Consider the following 25180-nt stretch of genomic DNA (forward strand, 5'->3'; position numbering starts at 1 on the left):
ATTTCTATCTCATTATGTCCTATAAATGTATGTTTTTGTTTCTTTATCTACATATCATTCAGTTTTCATGAAAACTAAAATCGGAATGAACATATGCAATGTATACTCATTCTCTTCCATCTACATCTTATTCTACATCTTATTATAGTGATTAGTGGTGCATTTTCGTTTCATCTAGTTTTAAATAACAATGATTCTATAGAAGTTTTATGTCAAAAAGGATTATTCATTGCAATAAGGTGATTGTTCAAACACGACATCCATATAGCATAAATATTGGCAATAAGAGTTAAAACTGTATAACAGCCATCACTGGCGTGCATAGAGGGTATAATAATAATAATAAATAAATATACTACGACAATACACACATCGCCACCTAGCCCCAAAGAAAGCGTAGCTTGTGTTATGGGTACTAAGATGACTGATGAATATTTTTATGAATTATATATACATAAATACTTAGAAAATACATAAACACCCAGACACTGAAAAATACTTATGCTCATCACACAAACATTTTCCAGTTGTGGGAATCGAACCCACGGCCTTGGACTCAGAAAGCAGGGTCGCTGCCCACTGCGCCAGTCGGCCGGGTATTCACATGGTATGCGGATGATATATAATAGAAAAAATCTCCATTAGGTACGAGTTATAAAAACTTTAGGCTAGGCTTTTTATAACGCCTATCCTTATGTTTTTTATAACCCGTACTGGTTTTTTTTTATAACATCTGCCCGCTTAGTGCATACCCTGTATGCACGCCTCTGGCAGCCGTAGAGCGTAATAAAAGCTGTACAAGATAACTAGGGGTATTATACTGTAAACTTAACAGCTTAGAATGTTTATTTTAATGTTAAACAAGCTTTGTATGTGCCAAATATCATTTATACGGAGCGATACCCGCATGTATCGTAATTAATCAATGTGTAATAAATATATAATTTTACGGCAGATTGGCGCAGTTTGCAGCGACCCTGCTTTCTGAGTCCAAGGCCGTGGGTTCGATTCCCACAACTGGAAAATGTTTGTGTGATGAGCATTCATGTTTTTCAGTGTCTGGGTGTTTATATGTATATTATAAGTATTTATGTATATTATTAATAAAAAATATTCATCAGTCATCTTAGTACCCATAACACAAGCTACGCTTAAATTAGGGCTAGATGGCGATGTGTGTATTGTCGTAGTATATTTATTTATTATTTATTATTAATATATGAACAGTGTGACAAAACTAACACAGACAAAAAATATATATAAATTACCATTAAGATCAGCGCACTAGTTAATATCTACCAATCCGCACTTGTCCAGCGTGGTAGACTACGGCCTTAACCCTCCTCATTCTGAGAAGAGACCTGTGACCTTTAGTGGCCTGGTAATGGGTGGACGATCATGATGACTAGCTAAAACAAACATAAGTATCAAACAGATAATCAAACAAACAGACACACTTACGCATTTATAATATTAAGAATACATGCATAAAAGCCTGACAGTCGACCGGATCCACAAATTTAAAGTTGTACAACGCACTATGGAGCAAGCTATGTTGGAAGACTCTCTTCGGGATAGAATTCGCAACGACGAAATCCGTAGAAGAACCAAGGTCACCGACATAGCTCAAAGGATAAACAAGTTGAAGTGGCGGCAGGGGCAGTGGGCGGGTCATGTCTGTCGTAGGACCGATGGCCGTTGGGGCAGACGTATTCTAGAGTGGAGACCGCGAATCGGTAAGCGCAGTGTGGGACGACCTCCAGCCCGTTGGACAGATGACCTTATTAAGGTGACTGGAAGCGGCTCGATGAGAAAGGCGGAATACCATGTGTTGTGGCACGCTCTTTGAAAGGCCTATGTTTAGCAGTGGACCATTGTGGGCTGTTGATGAAGATGATGATCCTTAGAAGCCAACTAATAAATAATTATTAGCCTCATTATGTTCAACAAACCTTAATAGATAGTTGACATAAATTAGATTTCTGTATCGTTATAACGTTTGCTTTTCTAGATTTAACCTACAACTGTCACTATCCTAAGAAATAAGTACAGCGCTTATTAAATTTAAAGTGTATTATAAAAAATACGTCTGTGTTATTTTAAAAAAATGTGGATAGCGTTTATCAAACCAGACTCAAAACCGGCTCAACAGCCTTCTGGATGCGAGCTCGCTTTTTGTGCTCTGATTTAAACCAATGATACAGCTTTTATGTTGGTACTTAATTTGATGTTGGTACGTCGTACCTGTCTAGTAATTGCTGTTCTTTTATTTGACCCTTTTATTATTGAACCAAAAGTTGTTTTCGTAAATCGACTTGCCTTTAAATGAAAAAAAAAAACCCTAATGTAATTTTTAGCTTGTAACAGTCAATACGTTCATTTTTTACGTTGAAAAAAAATAAAGTTTAAGATTTAAAAAAAAAAAAAAAAAGGATTAGGATTTCTTGTCTGATTTCTGAAAGATATATAAACTATAAGTCCTAGTCTATAATCCAATATAATTATCACTAAAATTGAGTAAAAAAACATAAATAACGACTTCAAATCGCATTTATCTGGGCGTATGAACTTTTCAATTATTGTTTTAATACTAATATCCGGGACCATACCCCATTTGACATTAAATTTATATAATAATTCAGCTGATATCATGGTTGGCACTGCCTATATTTTATAACAACTTTGGATCTATCTGAAAGTATTTGGTCTCAGGAAATAGTCGTGGAGCAAAGGTTTTCAATAAGTATTATGAAAATATTTATTTTATATCCTGTAGTCTAGTTGCTTGTTTGTCTTAAAGTCTAATAGCTGTTTCTAGCGACTTGGTCATGTTAGTTTTCTATTTTTAAAAATCTGAAACTGTTTGTTTTCCGTTTCTAACAATCCTTTATAAAATACTTTTAGTAATCAAGCTATCCGTTTTTCAATTCATGGAAATAAAGACCTTAAGACAGGTTTTAACGGCAAAGAAAAAACATCATGAGGAAACCGGCACTATTGAGAATTCTGAATGATGTTTTCAAAGGGTTGTTAAGTCTACCAATCCGCACTTGGCCAGCATGGCCTAAACCATTCTGGCAGGAGACGCCACAGTATACTATGTTACAGTAAATTTATAAAGGGGGTAAATAATTAAACTTTTGATAACTATAAATTTATATTTGCCATATATTTTATTAAATAGTTAATAAATAGTTTTCAAGAAACAATCAAAATTATATTTGATTATCAACCAATGTTCATGACATTGAGTTGGTGGGTATTTTGATATAAATACGACTGCATTATCGATGTTCCTCAGTCCTACATGGACTCGAACGATGCAAAGATACCTCAGGCAGGTTGATTACGTATCTCGCGACAGCAATGTTTCAGGCGTAAATTTTGCAATCACTGCTGTCAAACGTCACTTTTGTTTATTTATTGTATGGAAAAGTGACGTTTGACAGCAGTGATTGCAAGATTTACGCCTGTCGCATTGCTGTCGCGAGATACGTAATCACCCTGCCGGTCTCTTAGTCGTTTATAAACTATTATAGTCTTTGGGAGACCCGTGCGCGCTTTGTGGGCCTGTAATGGGTTGATAAAGTTTAGCTGCGAATCCGTGCAAAGGTAGTGACAAAAATAATAATTTTTAAATTCCGTGCAATTTAATATAATTTTTTTAGCGATTATGTATTGTATATTGACGCCGAGGTAACATAATACTTGCCTTTACGCGCTTCAATGCGCGCGCTCTCTCCAGATTTCTCGAGCGGCATATTTTATTTGCATGCTTGTGCATTAACCAATTATAATTAAGTACATCAGATAAGGTACATTATAACTTTGCACAGGCGCTCAATGTGTTAGTAAATAGATCAAGTAGACTGAAAGCGAGGGATGCCCCAAATACATACAGAAATATCAACATTCAGGATTTCTGTAATGAACACAGCAGAATGTATAATGATGAATATTAATTTTGTAATAAACAGTCATTATTAACCGACCTACAGAAAGGAGAGGTTATAAATAAATAAATAATTTATATACTACGACATCGCACACATCGCCATCTAGCCCCAAGAAAAGCGTAGCTTGTGTTATCGGTACTGATATGACTGCTGAATATTTTTATAAATAATATACATAAATACTTATAATATACATAAATACTTATAATATACATATAAATACCGACACTGAAAAATATTCATGCTCAGCACCCAACATTTTCCAGTTGTGGGAATCGAACCCACGGCCTTAGACTCAGAAAGCAGGGTTGCTGCAAACTGCACCAATCGGCCGTCCAGAATAAAGGAACAAGTCTCAAAATTAGAAAGTAGAGTCGATACCTTAAAGTTTTTGTCATACTTATCAGAATTGGTGCTTGCACATGTTGCGTGGTGCTTATCCGTCGTGAGGAATTCAACAATGCTTTATAAATAGGGCTGACAAAACGTAATGGCTTCACTTCTGTTTACAGCTGTTTTTTTTTGTTTTAATGGATATACTTAAATAAAGGTTGCCTGTAAGAGATTGCCTGCAGCAATAAGGCCGCCTTTGCATGTCTACTTTGTGTACTGTATACTCCTTACTGTTTCTTTTGCTGTATGTTATACGTGCAATACAGTGTTAATACAGTGTTTCTTCTTCTTCTTCTTAAATGCATTTGGAAAATTACCTATATAAAATCGAGGTTTTGATAAAGGTAATTTCCCAACCATATTTTCAGAGTTTAAGTATCGCAAATCCTACAAAGACTTCTAAACCAAATATTTACTTAGCCTGGTATGGCGGAATTATCATTAATTTGGTATTCAGAAATCAAGAATAAATCCAAGAAATATTCATAATGAATATTTCTTGGTTAAGCAACTGGGTCGAAATATCGACAAATCCAAAATATTATCGTGGTATGTACCCGTTGAACTATATTTCCCTACTACTTCAGTTCTAGATATCTTAATTTTTTAACAATACTATTGAACGAGTATAAGTAGTAAGTACAATTTTCCTCTATATGTTGTCTTAACTTAGTTTTCATTTAAATGGGTGAAGTACAGCTTTATTTGAGATGACACTCTTGTGGTGACCGTAAAGTAAGTAGTCTTTCTAAAACTATGATATCTCGGTAGGGAAAATAATGTTTATTCGAGGAAATATTATATACTCGTTACTGAAACTACAAGAGGTTTATTATTTTTTATTTAGAATGTTATATTGCACATGAAGATATACAAAAACAAAAAAAAAAACTTTAAAGATATGTGCAATTCCTTTTTGCCATCACACTGCTTAAGCAATCTTGTACAGAAAACCTTAGGTGAAGGGATTTTGTTTATTTATGAGATTATATTTCTTCAACACCTGTGTAACCTATACATTTTATATTTATGAAAGCTTTATGCTAGTAAAATATTGGCGGCAAATGTTGACATCATATTTTATTTACTGTTTTGTGGATCAAAAGTTTTATTAATAATGATAATTTTCGCTCTATCATACCTACTTTGAATTCCTCATCCACTGTTGTCCACTGTTGGACATGTCTTTTTTAATCTTGTCCGTCCTACTGCCACTGCATATGGGACCCAAATGTACGTCAGTCCTTCGAGCTAAGTGACCTTTACCCGTTCAGCTATGTCGGTAACTCTGGTTCTTCTACGTATTACCTCATTTCTAATTAAATCATCTTAAGATATTTTGAGCACTGATTTCTCCACTGAGTTAATCTTAGCCTCTCCATAACTTCAAAGTTAGTGACAACGTTTCGAAGCCATAAGTCATAACGAGCAACCCGCACTGTTCAAGTACCTACTGTTCTGGCTACTACTGTTTAGGCACTGGTTTTCAGACACTGATGTTTCAGGTATCACATAATATAAGGCATATTAGACCAGGGCGCGTTTTGAACAATCCTAGCTTAAGTTTTAAGTTAGTTATTTCCATTACCTAACAATATTGGAACAAATCATATGTATAAATGCTTCATAAGTGCCTGTGATAAGCCTAAATGAATATAGAATTTTTGAAATAGAATTTTCTTAATCCATATTACTGCGTGAATGCGTTTTTACTTGTTAAAAGAAACTCCACCGAGTTGCTGTTTCAAATTAAAAAAAACATCATGTTTTTCGTGATGCTCGCTTATTTACATAAAAACATGGAGATATACAGGTCGGTACGTGACTCAGTCTCAGACCGCATCCGACACTGACCTTATTACTTATGTTTCGTTTTGTTATAACTGGATTTAAATTAATACAAAACGTTGATATTAGTCATAGATATTGTATCGTTTATCGCTATTTTCCTCTATAAAGAAGACTTTAGCACGGATAGCATGGGCGGGAGACAATTATCTTCACGGTCGCAGGTTACGAATTTATCTTTTCCCACAGCTTTATCAACTATCAGAGCACTGTCGCACTGTCGAAAATAGTATCCAAACAATATATGTCTAATGAAAAACAGGGGTTAACTTCTCCTATTCCATGTTCCCGTGATTAAGCAGGTGGACACGTTCATTATATCCCTTGTCAGGGGATATAACCGGGGGATATAATTTTTGTCTCCTGCCCGTGCTAGCCCTGTTTGGTGATGATTATATCCAACTCATGAATGTGTGAGAACTCAGTGGGAACCGCTATGTATCACCATCATCGGAAAGAATGGATTTGAAGAAGAAGGGTTTGCCCATCATTCACCGTTCACGTTCACTCACTGATCACGTTGAAAAGACGGTTTGGTGATTACATAAGATATAAGTACTTAGTAGCGGGGTGGACTCTACTGCCCGTTCTCCGTTGAATCCCCTTATTTGCATCGTACGACACCCACGGGAAGAGAAGTGGTGACAGCTGGATACTGATGTATCATCACCACACGGCCTATTATAACTAAGACCGATAACTAACATGCTTTCAGAGGGACGGGGTTTGTCAATGCCATTGCCCAAACTGGAGTGGATCTTCCTATTTCTTATGAAAATACTTAATATACCAAATAAATGTAAATCACAACACGACTTCCCCAGTATACTATACCAATATCAGTGAATGCCGCGTGCCTTGAGATCGCTGTAATCGTATTTTTAATCTGTTCGGTTTTACACCGAAGATGTTCGGCACACTACAATGAAACCGTAACACACAAAAATATCGTTCTATGTCATTTTTGACACATATTTTGCTTATGACACTAAAACATTATATACATCCACTTAGATGAAAAATATTAAAAGATCTATCTTCCACACGGTCTTTCATAATAATATTAAAAATGCGAAAGTGTGTGTTGTTTGTTTACTCCTACTTTACGCCCTAACTAAGCAACCAATCGGCTTGATTTTTCGTATAGAGTTTGTTGAAAGGATGGAGAGTAACATAAGCTTCCATTTTTATACCAGAAAGTAAAACGATTCCAACGGGATTTTTTTTTAAACCGTAATAAACGCGTGCAACAGCTAGTCTATAATAAAATAAACATTTAGCAAACGTTATTTTGTTTTTATTTGTAAAAGTCGACCAGTCAGCGTTCTATTTACGTGATAGTAGTGTAATATGATGAATATAATTACTTCCTTCGAGTGAATAACGTCAACACCTAAATTGGTAGCGAAGGAACAGTTGTAGGTAGGTATAATAGATGGCTTCTCTGTTTTACTCTTGGATAGAATAACAAGTGGCTAATTATATTTATTTGTGGTCGGTAGATCAATTAAGGTCCTACTGCTTCCATTCAACATTTAAGTGAGGTGAGATGTATTTAGATTATTTAGGTGCGTTTCAGAAACTAGTTTGAATCCTATTCGAAACCTTGAAAAACGGTCCTAGCTCTGTCAAATAAAATTTTGTTAGATCTCAAATATATAATCTATTAAAATACAATTCTATACTTCATCATATCGTCCCATAATCGGCCCATTACGTTGGCCCAGTTCAGATTAGTGGATTTCATACGGCTTTGAGAAAATTATGGAGAACTCTCAGGCATGCAGGTTTCCTCATGATGTTTTCCTTCACCGTTGAACCAAGTGACATTTTAATTACTTAAAACGCACATACTCATAGCTTAGAAAAGTGCGAGCGTACTGGGATTAGAACTCGGCACTCCGAAAGTGAAGCCGAAGTTCTGACCACTGGGCTATGACCGCTTCACTGGGCTGTTATTGCATACTTATTACCTTGAAAGGTTGAAAGTATAATTTGAATGTAATGAGCGTGCAATTTTGGTGAAGACCGGCCGAACGTGCAGGGTCACAATCGTTTCGGTATTTTATTCTTACGCAAGCACAAACATCACAATTAGGGAATTGAAAGGTTTCAATCGTTAAATTTCTAATGCGTAAAGAAAAGTGAGGGTTTTACCTAAACAAGCGGCAACGGGCTAGTGGCTTTCAGGGGGACCAAAAGAGAGGTCAAAGTTTGATTCCCGATACGCACCACCAACTTTTCGGCCTTCAGGCCGACGATCCCTTCGCTTCTTCGAGCCCTAGGGTTCAAACTCTTCCTGGCATAGCCCCATCCGAGGCTCGCCAACAAGACCGCGTTACGCTGTTAAAATCATTAGGGTTAATCAGCTACACAATCCGAAAAAAATAAAAATTAAAAATAAACAAAAATTTGCGACGGTATATTGAGTCAATTGCGATCGTTTCATGCAGCGGAAAAAAAAACTTAAATTAATGCAATAATAAATGTTTAAATTTTTATCACCGGTATTCTTAACTTAAATTCTTAAAGGTCTTAAAGGTTGCTTAGTTACTGTACAAAATATCCAGATAAAAGGGGCTGTCGATGTTGGATGATAAAAATGGATAGAAGATAAAAGATGAGTATTTCGGTGCGAGATAACTTGATAGTGACATTTATATGCAGAGTATTAGAATTTAAAAAAAAAAACAATTGTATGCGGGTGGAACTGCGGGTAATGCCCAGTTAGTTAGGGCCAGCGCATACCTTGGACTTTCTATCGTTACCCGTTGTAAATTCATACGTAACTAAAAAAGGGTAAAAAGATACAGATTCGAACGTTTAGAGATCAACTCGGGTAATTACGAATCATGCCTTGTGGTCGATAGCTGTTGGTTTTACATTGCATGATTAAGACATTTTTAGCAATCGTGCATTGTTGAGTGAACATCTCCTTATGATTACGAAACGCGAGTTTCTAGAGACACATTTTAGTTGATCTGGGTGGTTTAAAAATGATTGAAGTATCAAAAAGTCGCAATATGTAATTTTGTCTTGTTTTTGGGGACTATAGCAAAATGTTGGCGTCCTCTCTCGTTAGTGCCCTCATCAGTGGGAGGGTAATTCGGATATTTACAACTTATCGGTGTGATTTCACGTAGAAAGCGATTAGGGGTATGGGGTTATTATATCTGCCTTACCCCTAACAGGTTAGCCTGTTATCGTCTTAAGCTGCATCATCATCAGTTGGTGATATAGCAGTCAATGGTTTACTTGTTATTTTAGCATTATTTAATTTTAATTTTCAATAATCCTCTTAATTTTTTTTAGGTGTTTTCAGTAGGAAAATATATATTTGTTATAATTATTTATCCACTGAAATTAATTATGTGAATGTAATTTTCACATTGTTCTAATTATGAAATTCTACTATAAGAAATATTAAAGAATTAGGTACAAAATTTAACAATAAAGAATTCTTATTTGAGTGATCTTAAGTATCTATACGAAAAATGCTGTTGTTTTAACTTATTTTTTTATGCATTTATAAATTTAAACTGTAGTTTGCATGCGAAAAAAAGTACATACAAAGCTAATGTAAAAACCGCTAGTAAACGTTAATAAATAAAAAATGCTTGATGTTCATTGTGTGTGCAAGAAGAAATTTCTGGGCCGGTCGTCCCCGGTGTTCGCTGGCCATTATTATTATGCGAGTTCCACACCTTGTGCAGCTGTCCAGCCGTCCGAGTGAGAGGGCGCGCGGCCAGGTGCATACCACGCGACCAATCAGATCTGTCATCGGCCCACGGTTACCTACATTGTTGATTTCGTCTCCGAATAAATTGTTTTACAAAACCTGCTATTCTTGTGATTTTAAAAGAAAAATCGTCTAAATTTTTATTAAAATGTACAATTATTGTGGAGCGCTCACCTTCCTTTGTTAAAGGTATTTTAATTTTGCATAGTTGATAATGATATTTTTCAAAAGGATCTCCTGAATCATTCGTACTTATATTTTTGGCATGATTGCGATCATGTAAATAGTGAAAACTTTATATTTCATTTAAAATTACTAAGAATGTTCCAAACGCGACCTGGTCTGAGATGAGCCTTCGACAAACTCTTCTGGATATTCTTTTATGTTATCTCTTTTACCACATAGCCACTTTAAAAAAAACTAGAAGAAGAAAAGAAGATAAATGTTTAAAATGATGGTAAAGTCTTACAAAGCAGACCAACTTGATTTAGTATAACTGCTGTAGAATAATTACTATTACGGTATAATTACAGTTTTTGTACTCTATAGTCTATAGCGGTTTCGCATGATGCAGTTTAGCAGTTTGGCTAATGGCGACTATCAGATATTGCGATAGCTTATCGACGTTTATCTATGGAGATCGATTACCAATCAGCCTAGTTCCAGTTTCGCGTTGATGTTTATTTATCAAGCTTGACTTGTGTTTGGTGGTTTTGTTGTACAGCACTATTGTTTTTAATACCTTAGCGAAGTAGTGATAAAGGTTAAAAACTACGCAGGTTAATCTTTATACCAGGTACAAAGGTAAACAGAAGCTTTATTTATATCAGTATATGTAAGAAATAATAAATAGTGTAAATTATTTAATTGCATTATTTATTACAATTAACATATTAGATCTTGTAAGTTGCGCAACATTGTGAATGGTTTAGTAGAATTCTGTTTCCTTTTATCTACCCCTAAATTAATTAATATAGTGGCAGTTATAAGAGTTGCCTTAGATTAAGTTAATGAATAAATTATTATACTGTTATTGGACACCACGAAAAGTTCATAAACAGAAATAAAGCCTAATCGCTAGATACTCGTACATATTTTCCAGGCAACCAGAATAAATAGTATATTCCATTACATAAGTGACATTAACGTAAACATATATATATATATATATATATATTTATATATACCTATATGTATATGTTAATGTCACTTCAGAAGATCCATTCGCTTAAACAGCCCTTTTCAAAGGACAAGTTAGAACCACATGATCTTTGTGATGGCTAGAACAATTCAACTTAAGGTTTCCTACGAGCTACTACGTGTAAGTTATATGTAACGTCGAGCCATTACCATTTAACGTTATATAAATTTCAATGTAACAGCAACATTTATTTGCAAAGATTTATGAAAAAAAATCTATAAACGTAAAATTTGTATTACTATATCGTTTCGTTTGATTACGTTGATCAATCCTGCAGTTATCAGTGAACTCATAAGTATATTGGTAACCCAAAGAAGAAGAAGAAGTATATTGGTATTAAGAAATTGTTAATGCCAAGACATTGTTAAAATTACATTCAAATCGAGAGATTTATAACGAGGAACTTCAAAGTCGGTCATCTAACTGATGATTCGACAAACTTTTCACGACAATTTCACAGTCGTGAAACCTAACTGATTTCGTTTATTAAGTCTCACAAATAGGAACAACTCTTGGAAACACAATTTAGTTGGAAAGCTGTTGATAATCATTTTTAAATTAACTTCACTTCGTTTCTAGTTTAAAAAAAATAGAATGTTGCTACGCAAAAAGAAATTAAAGGTCTCTGTTAACAATCTTAGCATGAGGTACATGTCAAAGCAACAATTTATCAACTTTTTGTCGAGTCTTGTCGAGAACGGGTACAATGATGCATATCGCCATTTGTGTGCATGTCTACAAACTAAGGCGATAGCACACACGATATTTTCAAACTTCATAGCACAACATTAACTAGACTGTGAGATGGTGATAACAAAAAAAAACCTGGCTAAGATTATTGTGGCCTCTTCTTAGACCAGGGCGCGTTTGGAACCCTCCTAGCTTTAGTTTTAAGTCAACGAATGCAGTTATCACCATCGCTAACATTAGTGTAACATGATAAATGTATGAACGCTTCATAAGTGCCTACATGAATAAAATATTTTTGAATTTGAATTTGATACTATAAGCAAACGATCAACGGTTTACTTGCTTTTCAGACTCTCAATAAGTATTACGAACGCTTCAATCCAACAACAATCCATAAACTCCATAAAGTAAAAAAAAAAATATTCCACTAAGTACAAGTTAGTCCTTGATTGCAATGCCACTTGGTGGTAAGCGATAATCCAGTCTAGGATGGTAGCGGGCTTCCCTGTTAGGGGAATAGCAGTAAGACCTTTACCCCTAATCTGTTTCTGCACGGCATCGTTGTACGTATTTGTTGGTAGGGTGATACCTAACTAGCTACGGCCGTAGCCTCCCACCAGCAAGTTGCTGTTTGGAAGCTCGATGCAGATGCTCGGCTGAATGATACATTCCGAGCACATTTGGATTTGAAACGCGGTAATACAAAGCTTTGGCAACCGCGGAACTCGCCTCCAGTCGATGCAGTAAATAACGTCCGGATTAATAGCTGAGAATAAGTAGATCTTAAGTGTAGATTGACCGTTACCTACTAAAGAACGCGTTCTTACCTCGATGTCGGATAATTAACACGGGCTTATACGGCAACATCATAAAACACACAAGGGAGGGATTATACAGGGGCTTTTGACTTAATGCGGCAAACTTATGAAGTGCACTGGTAATGTGTGTTTGTCTTTGTTTGCGAAAAAAAATACTCCTATATCCTGATAAGTTTTGCATAGTCTGTGTACCTACGTAATGAACTATGATATGTTTTGTGCCACATTTAGTTTCATGCTATGACCCACCGAGTCGAATGGCACACGTATGGTAGAGTGAGGTCAAATAATCAACTACAGAATTAACCCAATAAAATTTAAAAAAAAATTCGAATCCGAAATTCGGATGTTCTAAAAAACCAACTCTTTAGCTAAAGATTAAATCGCATTATTTTTAAATGATACGATTAAAACATTTAAGTAGAATATGACTGGTTTGTGTTGATCGTATCAAACAGCGAAACATCGATGCATCCTTAAAATCGCAGATCGCGGATTACTGTAGTAATCGTATTGCATGTGCTATGGCCTGTTTCAAGCATGCAGGGAGACAATCTTCGCATCTCGTGCTCGGAGTGAATCTATTTTTACTTCGGGCTTCGAGCCTAGTCACTGCAGGGCAACGACCAGCGATGCAACGCCACAGTTAATTTTTTAAGAGTCATTGCCCTAGTAAATGTACATCAAGCGAGACCGAACAGACATTTACGAGCAGTTAATGTGATGGTAATGATCAAATTGTGAGTAGGCTATGATGGTATAGCGGTTAAAATATTGTGTTGGTGATTGGGCGCTATTGAATTGCAAGTAACCGCTTTGTTGGTCCAGTAGTTAGCACGACTACGGATTATGACACCCTGGTATAAAATTTATTTATTCCTTATGGGGTCGTCCGTCGTGACGTCACAATTATTTGATTTCTATTTGAAGTCATTGCTTTTAAACATTCCTGCAGTGCTAACATAGGCATAAAAATTATATCCACACATAGGAGACAAAAATTATATCCACCGATTTAATCCCCTGACAAGGATAACGTGATAATTAACGTGTCCACCTGCTAAAGCACGGGAACAGTAAATAGGTTAATAATATCCAAATAATATATTTGTAAAGAAAGGGGTTCTTTACAAATATATTATTTGGATATTATTTCCACTTTTGCTTCCAGTGCTCTCAGAGCTGTGGAAGAAGATACATTTTTATCCTTTCCCGGGGAAAAAATTTTGTCTCCTGCTCACGAGATTTTGGATTCACCATAGCCAAATTCACTCGTAATTTTTTGGAACAAATTATCACATACACACTGGTGTAATCTGAGAGACAAAATCTTCGGGAAAGCATATAAACTGGTTAATTTTTTTTTAAATAGATTATGCTAGTGTTTATATAAAATCAATTAATACAAATGATGTGTGAATCACTAAATCTCCTTTTCTACTTTCAAGCCTTGGACGATCCCCGTTAGAATTCTAAGGAAATCGGCATTACTTCTTGTCTACATTAAAAAGGTAAACTTTGTGTAAAACTTTAGCTTTCTACTCTAAAGTCTAAAAGTTTTTCTCTATTTAATATGTATATGGGCGCGATAGGAACTCTCGTAGCTTCAGTTCAAGGTATATATTTAACATGTAATATTCGTATCAAAAGTGACATCTATGTGCATATTTATGCACATAGATGGCACTATATGAATAAAGGAATATTTACGTCGACTTTGACTTCAATTGCAAGATATCCGAGGAATTAATAGTAAATCATACAAAGAACTTTTAAAAATATCAATTAATACCTCTACAATTTTGACAAATAACACGAGTACGAGTAAGAAGAAAAATATAAATAGTTAGTGTTTCTATATTTGTTCATTGCCTTTTATTCCTTCGCCTTTCGTTTCTTTGGCATTTCTATTGTAATGTTAATTCAACCCGGAAACTTTTCCACATCCTAGTACCGTGGCTAATCCAAATATGAAAAGACTTACCTACTTACTTCACAAAGAGAAAGTGAACCCAGAGGAATAGACGTACTAGGTATTCTGTTGTTACTAGGGCTGTCAAACGTCAATTAATCTTTTAGAAACTAAATTATAAATTATATTTACTGCGCTTTTATTAAGTATAGTAAAATTTAAGTATTTACTTCAAATTTATACAATATATTTGAAGTACTTGAATTTTCGAATATTAATTCTTTTAATATTTAGATTAAAAACATTTATTTATTGAACATAGGTTTGTATATATTATTTTATATATATTATCATTTCTAGTTTATAACAAAAACTCATTAATTTGCTTAATAAATGTACAGTTTTGCCACTGAATCGATTATGGCGAAAATTTGCATCGAGAAAGCTTACATCCTGTTGTGGTATGTGATAATTGTGTGTGGTTCACTTATTAATATATAGATTTAATAGACTTGAAATATTAACATTTATTCCAAAATGTTGACTAATAAAAAAAATAATAAAAACATGGAATTTGAGCACGCGCACCCCCGTTGATGTCTAACATATGGGATGTGACCACAGTGCGGGTATTAAACCCCGTTGTGAAAGAAGGGTTTAGAGATTTTACCCGTTTGTCTCTCTTTTCGTTAGTGTGTTTATTCATATTTAGTAGTACTCAAACGGATGGATAGATTTGAATGTGGTTTTTGTAGTCGGAGGAGTGTTTTATCGCGATATGATTTGAATACACCCATTTATTTTATCAGCCCTTTTACTCAGCTAGCAATCCGGAAAAAGGGGGAAGTAATACATACAAACATAGTTCTTACCTAATACGATAACTTATTATTTTGTAATCGACTTGAACCCTGCAATTATCAGATTGCAGTCAGCACTGATGTATAATATATATATATTTTTTTAATATTGTTTGTTAAAGAGTATTTTTGTATATCTGTAACTATTCTAAATCCTCTATTCAAAATTTATTTAATTTTCTTTTTATAGCTGTCAGACCCATCTTAATACAATGAGGTATAGTATGTTAATATTAATTACTGTAACAGGCCTTTTCTTTTTCTTTTTTCCTTTGTATTATCTTAGTTTAAATCCCAACATCTCGGTACTTTACTTATTTTCGTTAGTAAGCTTACATCATTTCATCATCATTCGCAGCATACTAACGCCCCACTGCTAGGCACAGGTATTGTCTCTCATAGGAGAGTAGGTGCAGAATCATTTTATCATCATCATTTGACGGCCGACTCTGCATTCTGAGTCCAAGGCCGGGGGTTCAATACCCACTTCTGGAAAATGTTTGTGTGATGAGCATGAATGTTTTTCAGTGTCTGGGTGTTTATATGTATATTCTAAGTATTCATGTATATTATTCATAATAAATATTCATCAGTCATCTAAGTACCCATAATACATAAGCTACGCTTACTTTGGGACTACATGGTTATGTGTGTATTGTCGTAGTATATATATATATATATATATATATATATATATGTCAACCCATTACCAGCCCACTACAGAGCATTGGTCTTCTTCCACAACAAGAAAAGGTTACGGCCGTAGTAGTAGTAGTAGTAGTAGTAGTCCACCACGCTGGCCATCACCGCTTCTGTCATCATCACATACTCATATTTAATTACCTATTTATAGTGTGTTAAAACATATTATAAATTACTATTTATTTTGACCACTAGTATTTTGTATTTGCTAAACTACTTCATGTACTCCTAGGTTCATGTACTAGGACAACATAACGAAAAAGAATGGTTTGGAGGGGTGTGGGACGTATTATATAAAAAAAACAACATGGTAGGTACATAGTACCTACTTACCTTTTTCTTTTTGTTGTCCTAGTTTAAGCGATAAGGGCGCCTTTTATATCGTACTATTAATATTAATTCATTGCAGAAAATTTCTCATTTTATGCATAATAAAGGCATTTCTTTTAAAGAGGGCAGATTTTACTTTTTGAGGTACTCGGCTACGTCTGGGTTTATTTTCAAAGGCATTTTTTTAAGGATCTGCTTTTCCTGTTGATAGATAGCTTAGCTTAGCTTCTTAACTTTACATTGTATAATAAATAAATAATTTAATTTGTCAATAGTGTCTACTACACTATGCCTTGTACTAATTTGTCTACCGAAGTATAGAAATGGACTGGCTGTTATAAATGCTGCATGAGTAATTAGCTACCGATTACGGTAACGAAGTGTACGATAAAGTGAACAAAGCGCGGACGTATACGATTTTCGGCCATCCGTTTATACTTTAGAACAGAGAGACAGTTGCTATATTCCTTTATTATCGAGTATATACAAAAAAAATAAAGAAAACCTACCTATTTCTCATCCATGCTATTATATGGCGGCCGATTGGCGCAGTGGGCAGCTACCCTGTTTTCTGAGTCTAAGGCCGTGGGTTCGATTCCCACAACTAGAAAATGTTTTTTTTTTATGTTTATAGACGAGCGCTGGACTGCAATCACATCTGATGGTAAGCGATGATGTAGCCTAAGGTGCCCTGAAGATGCCTATTCACTCACTGAAGGTATTCATATTGTAGGCACCGGGGAAAATGGAAGCTTCAAGGACGGAAGGGCATTCCAGATACTAGAGGTGCGGATCAAAAACAAAAATGTTTTTCAGTGTCTGGGTGTCTATCTGTATATTATAAGTATTTATGTATATATATAATTAAAATATTTATCAGTCATCTTAGTACCCATAACACAAGCTTACTTTGGGGCTAGATGGCGATGTGTGTATTGTCGTAGTTAGTATATTAATTTATTTAATTATTATAAATGATTGAAAATGTGAACGTTTGTCTGCTTCTTGGTTTATTTCTTTGATTAGAACGGATGACTACAAAATTGACAATGATCATCGTCATCATCATCATCATCATCCTCATCATCAACCCACTACAGAGCACGGGTCTCTTCTCAGAATGAGAAGGGTTTAGGCCATTGTCTACCACGCTGGCCAAATGCGGATTAGTACCAGACTTCACAGGCCGCTGAGAACATTATGGAGAACTCTCAGGCATGCAGGTTTCCTCACGATGTGTTTAAAGCAAGTGATATATAAATTGCTTAAATTAAAAAGCACGTAACTCCGAAAAGTCACTGGTGCGTGCCGGAGCTTGAACTCGGTCTTTACGAAGGGGCAGCCGAAGCATTACCCACTAGGCTATCACCGCGTTTCGGGTCTTCTAGTTCGAGGGATGCCAGTTGCCAAGGTCCAAGCTGGTTTCAGTTGGCCGCCTCAATCAAATGAGACTCGTAAGAGTTTACTCTATCATGCTCAGTTACTACAGGATATAAATAAATAAAAACACGATTAATCAGTAATGGATAATTATCTACCGGTATCGTGTAGGCAAGGTACAGTACAATGGCATTGGTTGGACAAAACAACACTAATTGAACAAATTGGACTTAATAATTGTCGCAATCTACGCGATGAATTAACGTTTTTCTATCTTTTGGAGAGCACGTCGATCCCGGTCATTATTACGGGTATTCTAAAATGAGGTTCGAAAAACTTAAACTATTGTTCATACTTCCTTTTTCTTTTTTATTTTATTTATCCATGAAGTTCTTATTCTTGACCTATTTCTGATTAAATGATTATCCGCTATGCACGATAAGAATATCAATATCATACCTAGTCGACAGAAAGAATACAGCAAAATTAGCCTTGACCTTTATTTAAAGAAAATAAATCGGACCACGGTAGGCATAAAGAAGTAAAATGGCATAGAATGTCAAAATCCTCCTCTGTTGCCAGATATATAAAAACGTTAGGGTAGGCAGCGCTTTTGTGCGTGTATGAAATGCACGCCGCTGTATGTAGGGATTAGGAATGAATAAGTGATTATTTTGGTTTTGTTTGATTAATTTAAGCAGCTAAAAATTCGAAATTAAGAGCAAATGTACGGAGATGCCACAAAAGATTTTAGGTCGTGTTCTAAATTAACGTTATAAATTATGTCATGCCAAGCTCTCAGCATGTGATAATAATGATGATTAAATCCCGGGAAACTCCATTATGTCAGCGTCTAATGTCCATTTTTCAAATGAGAAAACAGGCCTTTGTCCAGCAGTTGGTAAATATCAGTTACGAATGATGATGATAAACTATGCGATCGGCATTACCAAGTGTTTTTATCAGTAGATACTAACGTACGTAGAATTCTGGTAGCTACTTATCCTAAATGTTAGATAATACATATTCATAGAACTTTTTTTGAGTAATTTCAAAGGATATTTTACAACGGTCTCCTGCTTTATTATACTTAAAAGGCTTCGTCGAATAATGGTTCAATATGTAGTGCCATCTCTTTCAAGCGCGTATTGTTCGTCCTTTACGCACGCGCAGCCGACGTCATCGCAGAAACCAGCCAGCCAATTGACCGGTATACAGTCAACCTTCAGTTTTTCTTTTATTTATAACTCGCTTTGCCTGGGTAAGTTATGCCTCGTTTGAACGGTCTACTCTACTTGATTAGCATATATAACAATTGTATAAAAAAGTGATCTGTTAAATTTAATGTACCAAACATAGTAAATAACCTTTTCAAAGATTAATCATTTTGAAAGAATTAATATTGAACGTATTAAGATAACCTTATTTATTTCTTACTGCATTTCCTACCTATTACGTCACATCTGAACAAAAACGTAAAATTCTGTAAGTGTGTAGCTGTTAAGTGATCCACTAAAAAAATAAATATTAAATTTTTTGTGTGTAGTTCTCTAAAACTTTTTTTTGTGATTTTTGATTTTCGATCACATTTTATTGATTTTTATTTAATAGTAGATTTCTCATGTACCTAATAGTGTCCCCACTGCATTGTTGACTTAATAATTGCGTAAGTTACAATTAACTAAAACTATACAATTTTAAAGAAGTCCATAAACTGCCCCTATGCGCAAAAAACCAAGTTGACCCACTGTTCTTTTAACTAATCAATAGAAACCAAGTGCAGTGTAAATTTATAATAGTAGGAAATACTAACACTACTTCGTTCGACTAAAGATGTTAGAGTGGTAAAAAAGGCACATGACGTTTCCAGAATGTAAATTTCTATCAAGGTCACTGCGCGATTTAGCCTTATAGAATGCAAACAAAGAGATTAACATGTCTAGTATTTACACCAATGTTTTATGAAATATTCTTTAAACTATGTATTGGTAACTAGTTTGTGTGTAGTGTAAGTGTATCTATCTATCAAATAATATATTTTTTTATGATTACAGAATATCCCTGACATAGTTACTTGATCAGGCTAGTAACTAGATTTTCGAGTAGATGTAAACGCAGCATTATGCGGTTTAATGAACGGATCGCGATGGCGGCGGCGCGCGGAGCGAGCACACTGCGCAGTCGGCCTCGAGCTCCAGGCGGCGCGCGCGCAGCCAGACACGCCGGTGAAAGGACGCATGACTCACACGCACACTAGACATGAACGAGTACGCCGAGTATGACTGGAGGCTGCACCAGATGCAGAACGAGCGCCTTTGTGACGTGTCCAGGAAGAGACTCACGGACGGCGACCGGCAGCGCGCTCTCGACGGGCTCAAAGAAGCCGTCGATTCGAGCCTCAACTTGGCCCTTCGCGACAAAAGTCGCTGTCAGGACGACAGCTTCTTGCGGCGGTTTTTGTACGCGCGCAAACACGATGTGCAGCAAAGTTTTGAATTGTTAGTGCGGTATCATCAGCATCGTCGTGAGCATCCCGATCTGTGGGCTACTGCGGATGGAGGAGTGCTTCGAGCCCTGGCCGATGGACTGCCCGGCGTGCTAGCGCAACGTGACCGACGCGGCCGTTGCGTGCTCCTCATGTTTGCCTCAAATTGGACGCCCCACGCATGCCCTCTACTCTCCGTGTTCAGAGCCCTTCTCCTCACACTGGAACGTACTCTAGCAGAAGTGCAAAACCAAGCTAACGGTTACGTTATCATTGTGGATTGGACTGAGTTTACATTCAAACAATCGTGCAGTTTACAAGCCAAAATTTTGAAAATGATGATCGACTGCTTACAAGACTGTATGCCGGTGCGATTTAAAAGCATACATTTTATAGGCCAACCGTGGTATGTGGAAACTGCCCTCGCTGTTATAAAACCGTACCTGAGAGCCAAAACGCGGGAAAGGATAGTGCTTCACGGAAACAATTTGTCCACATTACACGATGCTCTGCCTCTTGATATTTTACCCGCTGAATTAGGAGGAGAAGGGCCATCATACAATTCAGAGCGTTGGCTGCAAGAGTTCGGTCGTTGTGAAAACAAAGATACGAAACCTGTACCAGTAGGCGTAGTATCGACTGCCCCACCGGTCGAGAACGATCTTCCCACGGCGAAACTGGATAAAGCGTATAAACATAAAGACAGTCCGAACTTTTCATTTCACGGTAACGAAAAAAGTGCAAAGTCAGAATTACTGAGGGATAAAGATTGACTCAATTGTGTTGTGTAGATATACCAGCGTGATTGCATTAGACAGTTGTGTCTGGGCGCCATCGGGGCGTGTCCTTTCATGTACTTATATGACTACGAGGACGTGCATGCATTTTGTGATATCAAGTGTACTAGTAATTTATTTTTAGAAAGCATTGTAAAGGTAAGACCAAATTCGGAAAATGTAAGCGATACAGTGGATTACTACGAAGTAATACTTGAGTGACAAGTTTTTTGTATTTGTTTTATCCATAATGGACCTTTAAATGCAGTATCGACTATCGGCCTCGCATAATGGGCTTTTTAACAATGAGTCAGCCAGGTATTGAAATGGTGGGAGGCGCCTGGCTCATCCCTGCACTCGCGGCGATTGATAACGGTTTTTCGCTTTCCGTACATAAACATAAGTACTATGTATACTTAATTGCAGAAAACGGCCAGAGATTTTTAAAGATTATTATTACATAGATAAATACGCTTTTTTATATATCAGCGAGGCTTGATGCACATTTACTATTATTTAAGTTGTGAGAGTTTTTTGTGCGTTAGCTAGATAGGTACCTACTGTAAGATCGTGTCTGGAACGAATCCATCATCTAACTTAAGTTGAACGACCGAATGCTGCGGGCATTCAGAACAATTTCATTATTTTTTTCTTCTTTTTAATAACTAGCGTTCAGTTAAATTGCCTCCTAGTTGTCTGAATCATACAACGTAGTATAAAGGAAGATAATATTTTTTTCATGTTTGACAAACACCTAGGCGTTCTTCTGTACTTTCGTAAAAATTATGTAATTTGTTTATCCAGTTCATCCACACTAAACTAATCATCCAGCCCCTGTATTCTTTTAGCTTCTCTGACAGTTCCTAACTGTTGAAGACCTCTGATCTCCACATAAAAAAAAAATTACATGAATAAATAACAACCGGTTGTCTAATAATGAGCTTTGTAAAGAGGTGGTTTGAAACCTTTCAGAAAATCTGCCATGCTGCTCCAACTTTTTGCTATTTCCTCTGACCAATGATGATATGTTCCTGTCATTATCCTGTGTACGAATAAAAAGATTATATCTTAATTTATTTTTCGTTTTATATTTATATTTCGATTATATCTATGTTTAAACACGAAAGTTTTTTTAGTTCAGGTACGTATGAATACAGAAGCATTTTCTAGTTTTCTACTATTCTCTACTGATACGGATTGCAATACTTTTAAAGCAGCCAATCATCATTTGTCATAGGTATTTGTTTACGACTGAATTTGCACCCTGGTTTTTAAAGTAGGTCTATACTTTTCTAAAGGGAACATTATAAAAAGGTCTACTTTTACACCTGTCAGTTTAGTTTAGGGTTTGAGTTCGGGCAACTGAATTGGTCCCAGAACCTATTATGTTGTGTTCGTCGTTTTCTTTGGCAGTTAGTATGTTGAATGTTTCTGTCAATATATTCTAAAGACTATAAAACAGTAATATAAATAAATAATATAATCATTCCATTTATCAAAAAATATAATGTTTGTTAACTATAAAAGTAATAAATATATAAGCTCTCACTTCGTATACGAATGCTCTCTTGGAACTGAATGAACTTATTTAACGATAAGTAGGTATGTATAAGGTGTTTGTACTTGAACCGTCCATAAAAGAAATGAATTTAGGTGAGCAGGTTCTGCATGTGACATTGGACTTTGTAACTGCGTTTGTATCTTTGACTTTTTAAACCTTAATATGGCAGTGATACAATTATTGATTCATAGCTTTGTTAAAAAATAAGTTTTCCGACAAGTAAAAACGAAACATGTGACAACGTTGTCTTAAAACTAATTCGAAGAGATAATTTTGCTTTTATTGAAAAGGTTTTTGTGAGTTTTTATTAATTAAATATTAAATATTAAGTGCCAAAAAAAGTACTTCAATTTGATTTAAGACAAATGATTTTTTTCTAGTTTACCCAGGTGCTTATAAATATTATGTTTGTGCGGTGTTAAAATTATTCTTGAGCAGATATTTCAAGATGTGTCTTAAGCTTTACTTGAGTTGTTAAGCAGTATAACAAAAATATGTTTAAAGACTTTAGTAAATATTAAGAAAAAAGTAAACAGTCGTTCAATTTTCAATACGAATCAGAATACAATGTACATTTTCAATGTCAAATGACCTTAACGGATGTTGATTGTTTTTTCGTCTGCGAGACGCGAGTAGGTATTATCGTTGCCTACTACAGAATGGTTCTTGTAAATATTATTGATATAAACAACGTGCTACACTTCCAAATCTGATATTATCGATTTCAATAAAATATGTAAGAGAAAAACTAAAAGTGTAGTTTCATTGATTATGAACTAGTGTTAATAATAAACAACATATCGGTGTTTTTTATTTTCTTTTAGCCCAATCCGTAAACTTATCTGCAATAAAAAAATTACACATACACAATAAATTAAATCAATTTTTACTTACTTCTCTTATATAATGTTTACAATCTTTCCGTTATTCTTTAGTTTTAGTGTTTGTTTTAATAGATAAATAAAAAAACAAATGCGAAAAAAAGGAAACAATATGAAAAGAGATTTTCTTCATGTATATACCTGAGTGTGTTTCGATTATTTTCTTAACAATTTGGAACTTTACACTAAAAAGCAATAAAAATATTGTATACATTGTAAGACAAGTAAGGTATAGGTATACTTTCTTAATTATAAATAAAATTGCATACGTGAACCTACATCCCATCTGACTTCTTAAACGGGACCTACTTAAGGACCTGCTTATTTAGTGCAGTAAATTGTATATATCGGAGAACACGTTGGAAACTTAAGAATGTTACGTCAGTTGTCAACCAAGAAATAGTGCCAAAGACCTCATTTTAGTTTATTTCTGATATTACAGAATGCAAAAAAAAGGATTGCTAGCAATTTTCTTTCCACCGAGTAAGTTTTATTTAAGCAGTTTATTAGGTATCATGAGTTAACTAATTAAAGTTACCTAAAGAAATTCTTAAGCGGTGATAGTGGTTAGGACTTTAGTTTCTCTTTCGGGGGACCGAGTTTGATCGGCACGGACCTGTAACGTTTCGAAATTATTTGCATTTTTAATTAATTCGACTTAAAGTTAAACATCATTTTCTTTAAAGATTAAGAAAAACATCGTGAGGAAACCTGCACTCCTGAGAGTTCTCCATAACGTTCTCAAAGGCGTTTGAAGTCTACTAATCTACACTGGCTAGCGTGGTGGACTACCTAAACTCATTCTGAGAGAAGGCCCGTGCCCGGTGATGGACCTGCAATTATGATGATGGTTAAAGCAATTGTCGAGGTTTAAACACTCGAGCGAAACCACAGACCAACCTTATGTATATAAACTATGTAAATCATATGTACATATTTTTCCAAGTAACAAAAAATTAAGTGAACTTTATCATAAATGTTAACTGCAAAATTTTAATTAGTATGCCGGATATACGCCACGTGCATAACTGTAACTTATATCAAGGCAATCTTTTGTTACATAAAAAGTAACTACAGTTTTATTACTTATTTCGAAAACAATATTTTAGGTGCCAACTTACTACTTAGGTAGTAGTAAGTTGGCACCTAAAATATTAAAAAGTAAATTTAAGTTAGTCCACCAATCCGCACTCGGCCAGCGTGGTGGACTACGGCCTTAACCCCTTCTCATTATGGGAGGAGACCTGATCTCTGTAGTGAGCCGGTAATAGGTTGATGTGATGATGATGATGATAACCTGATACTATATTGATACTTTGAAGATATAAACGGTTAGTTTTACGCTAATGGTTCCGAAATAAGTTGAGCGAACAAACAATATTAGAAAAATGGGATCCCTAATGCCTATTTTGGTACCTACGTAAAAAGTAAATTTAAGTTAGTCCACCAATCCGTACTCGGCCAGCGTTGTGGACTACGGCCTTAACCCCTTCTTATTGTGGGAGGAGACCCTCTGATGTGATGCAAATGATATCCTGATACTTTGAAGATATAAATCGTTAGGTTTACGCTAAAAGTTCCGAAACAAGTTGAGCGAACCCTGACAATATTACAAGATATTATAATGCCTATTTTGATGTCTACCTAT

The 25180-nt window shown here is 35.4% G+C and overlaps 1 protein-coding gene across 1 annotated transcript; it reads left to right on the top strand.

The window, feature by feature from the left end:
• Positions 1-10655: 10655 nt before the first annotated feature.
• LOC120630937 (clavesin-2-like) lies at positions 10656-23405 on the top strand. The gene is made up of 2 exons (XM_039900301.1): positions 10656-10740; positions 19884-23405. The coding sequence occupies exon 2, from the start codon at positions 20089-20091 to the stop codon at positions 21085-21087; it is 999 nt and encodes a 332-aa protein (XP_039756235.1). The 5' UTR covers positions 10656-10740; positions 19884-20088; the 3' UTR covers positions 21088-23405.
• Positions 23406-25180: the final 1775 nt, after the last annotated feature.

Source organism: Pararge aegeria, chromosome 17, assembly GCF_905163445.1.
Source record: "Pararge aegeria chromosome 17, ilParAegt1.1, whole genome shotgun sequence".
Lineage (NCBI taxonomy): Eukaryota > Metazoa > Arthropoda > Insecta > Lepidoptera > Nymphalidae > Pararge > Pararge aegeria.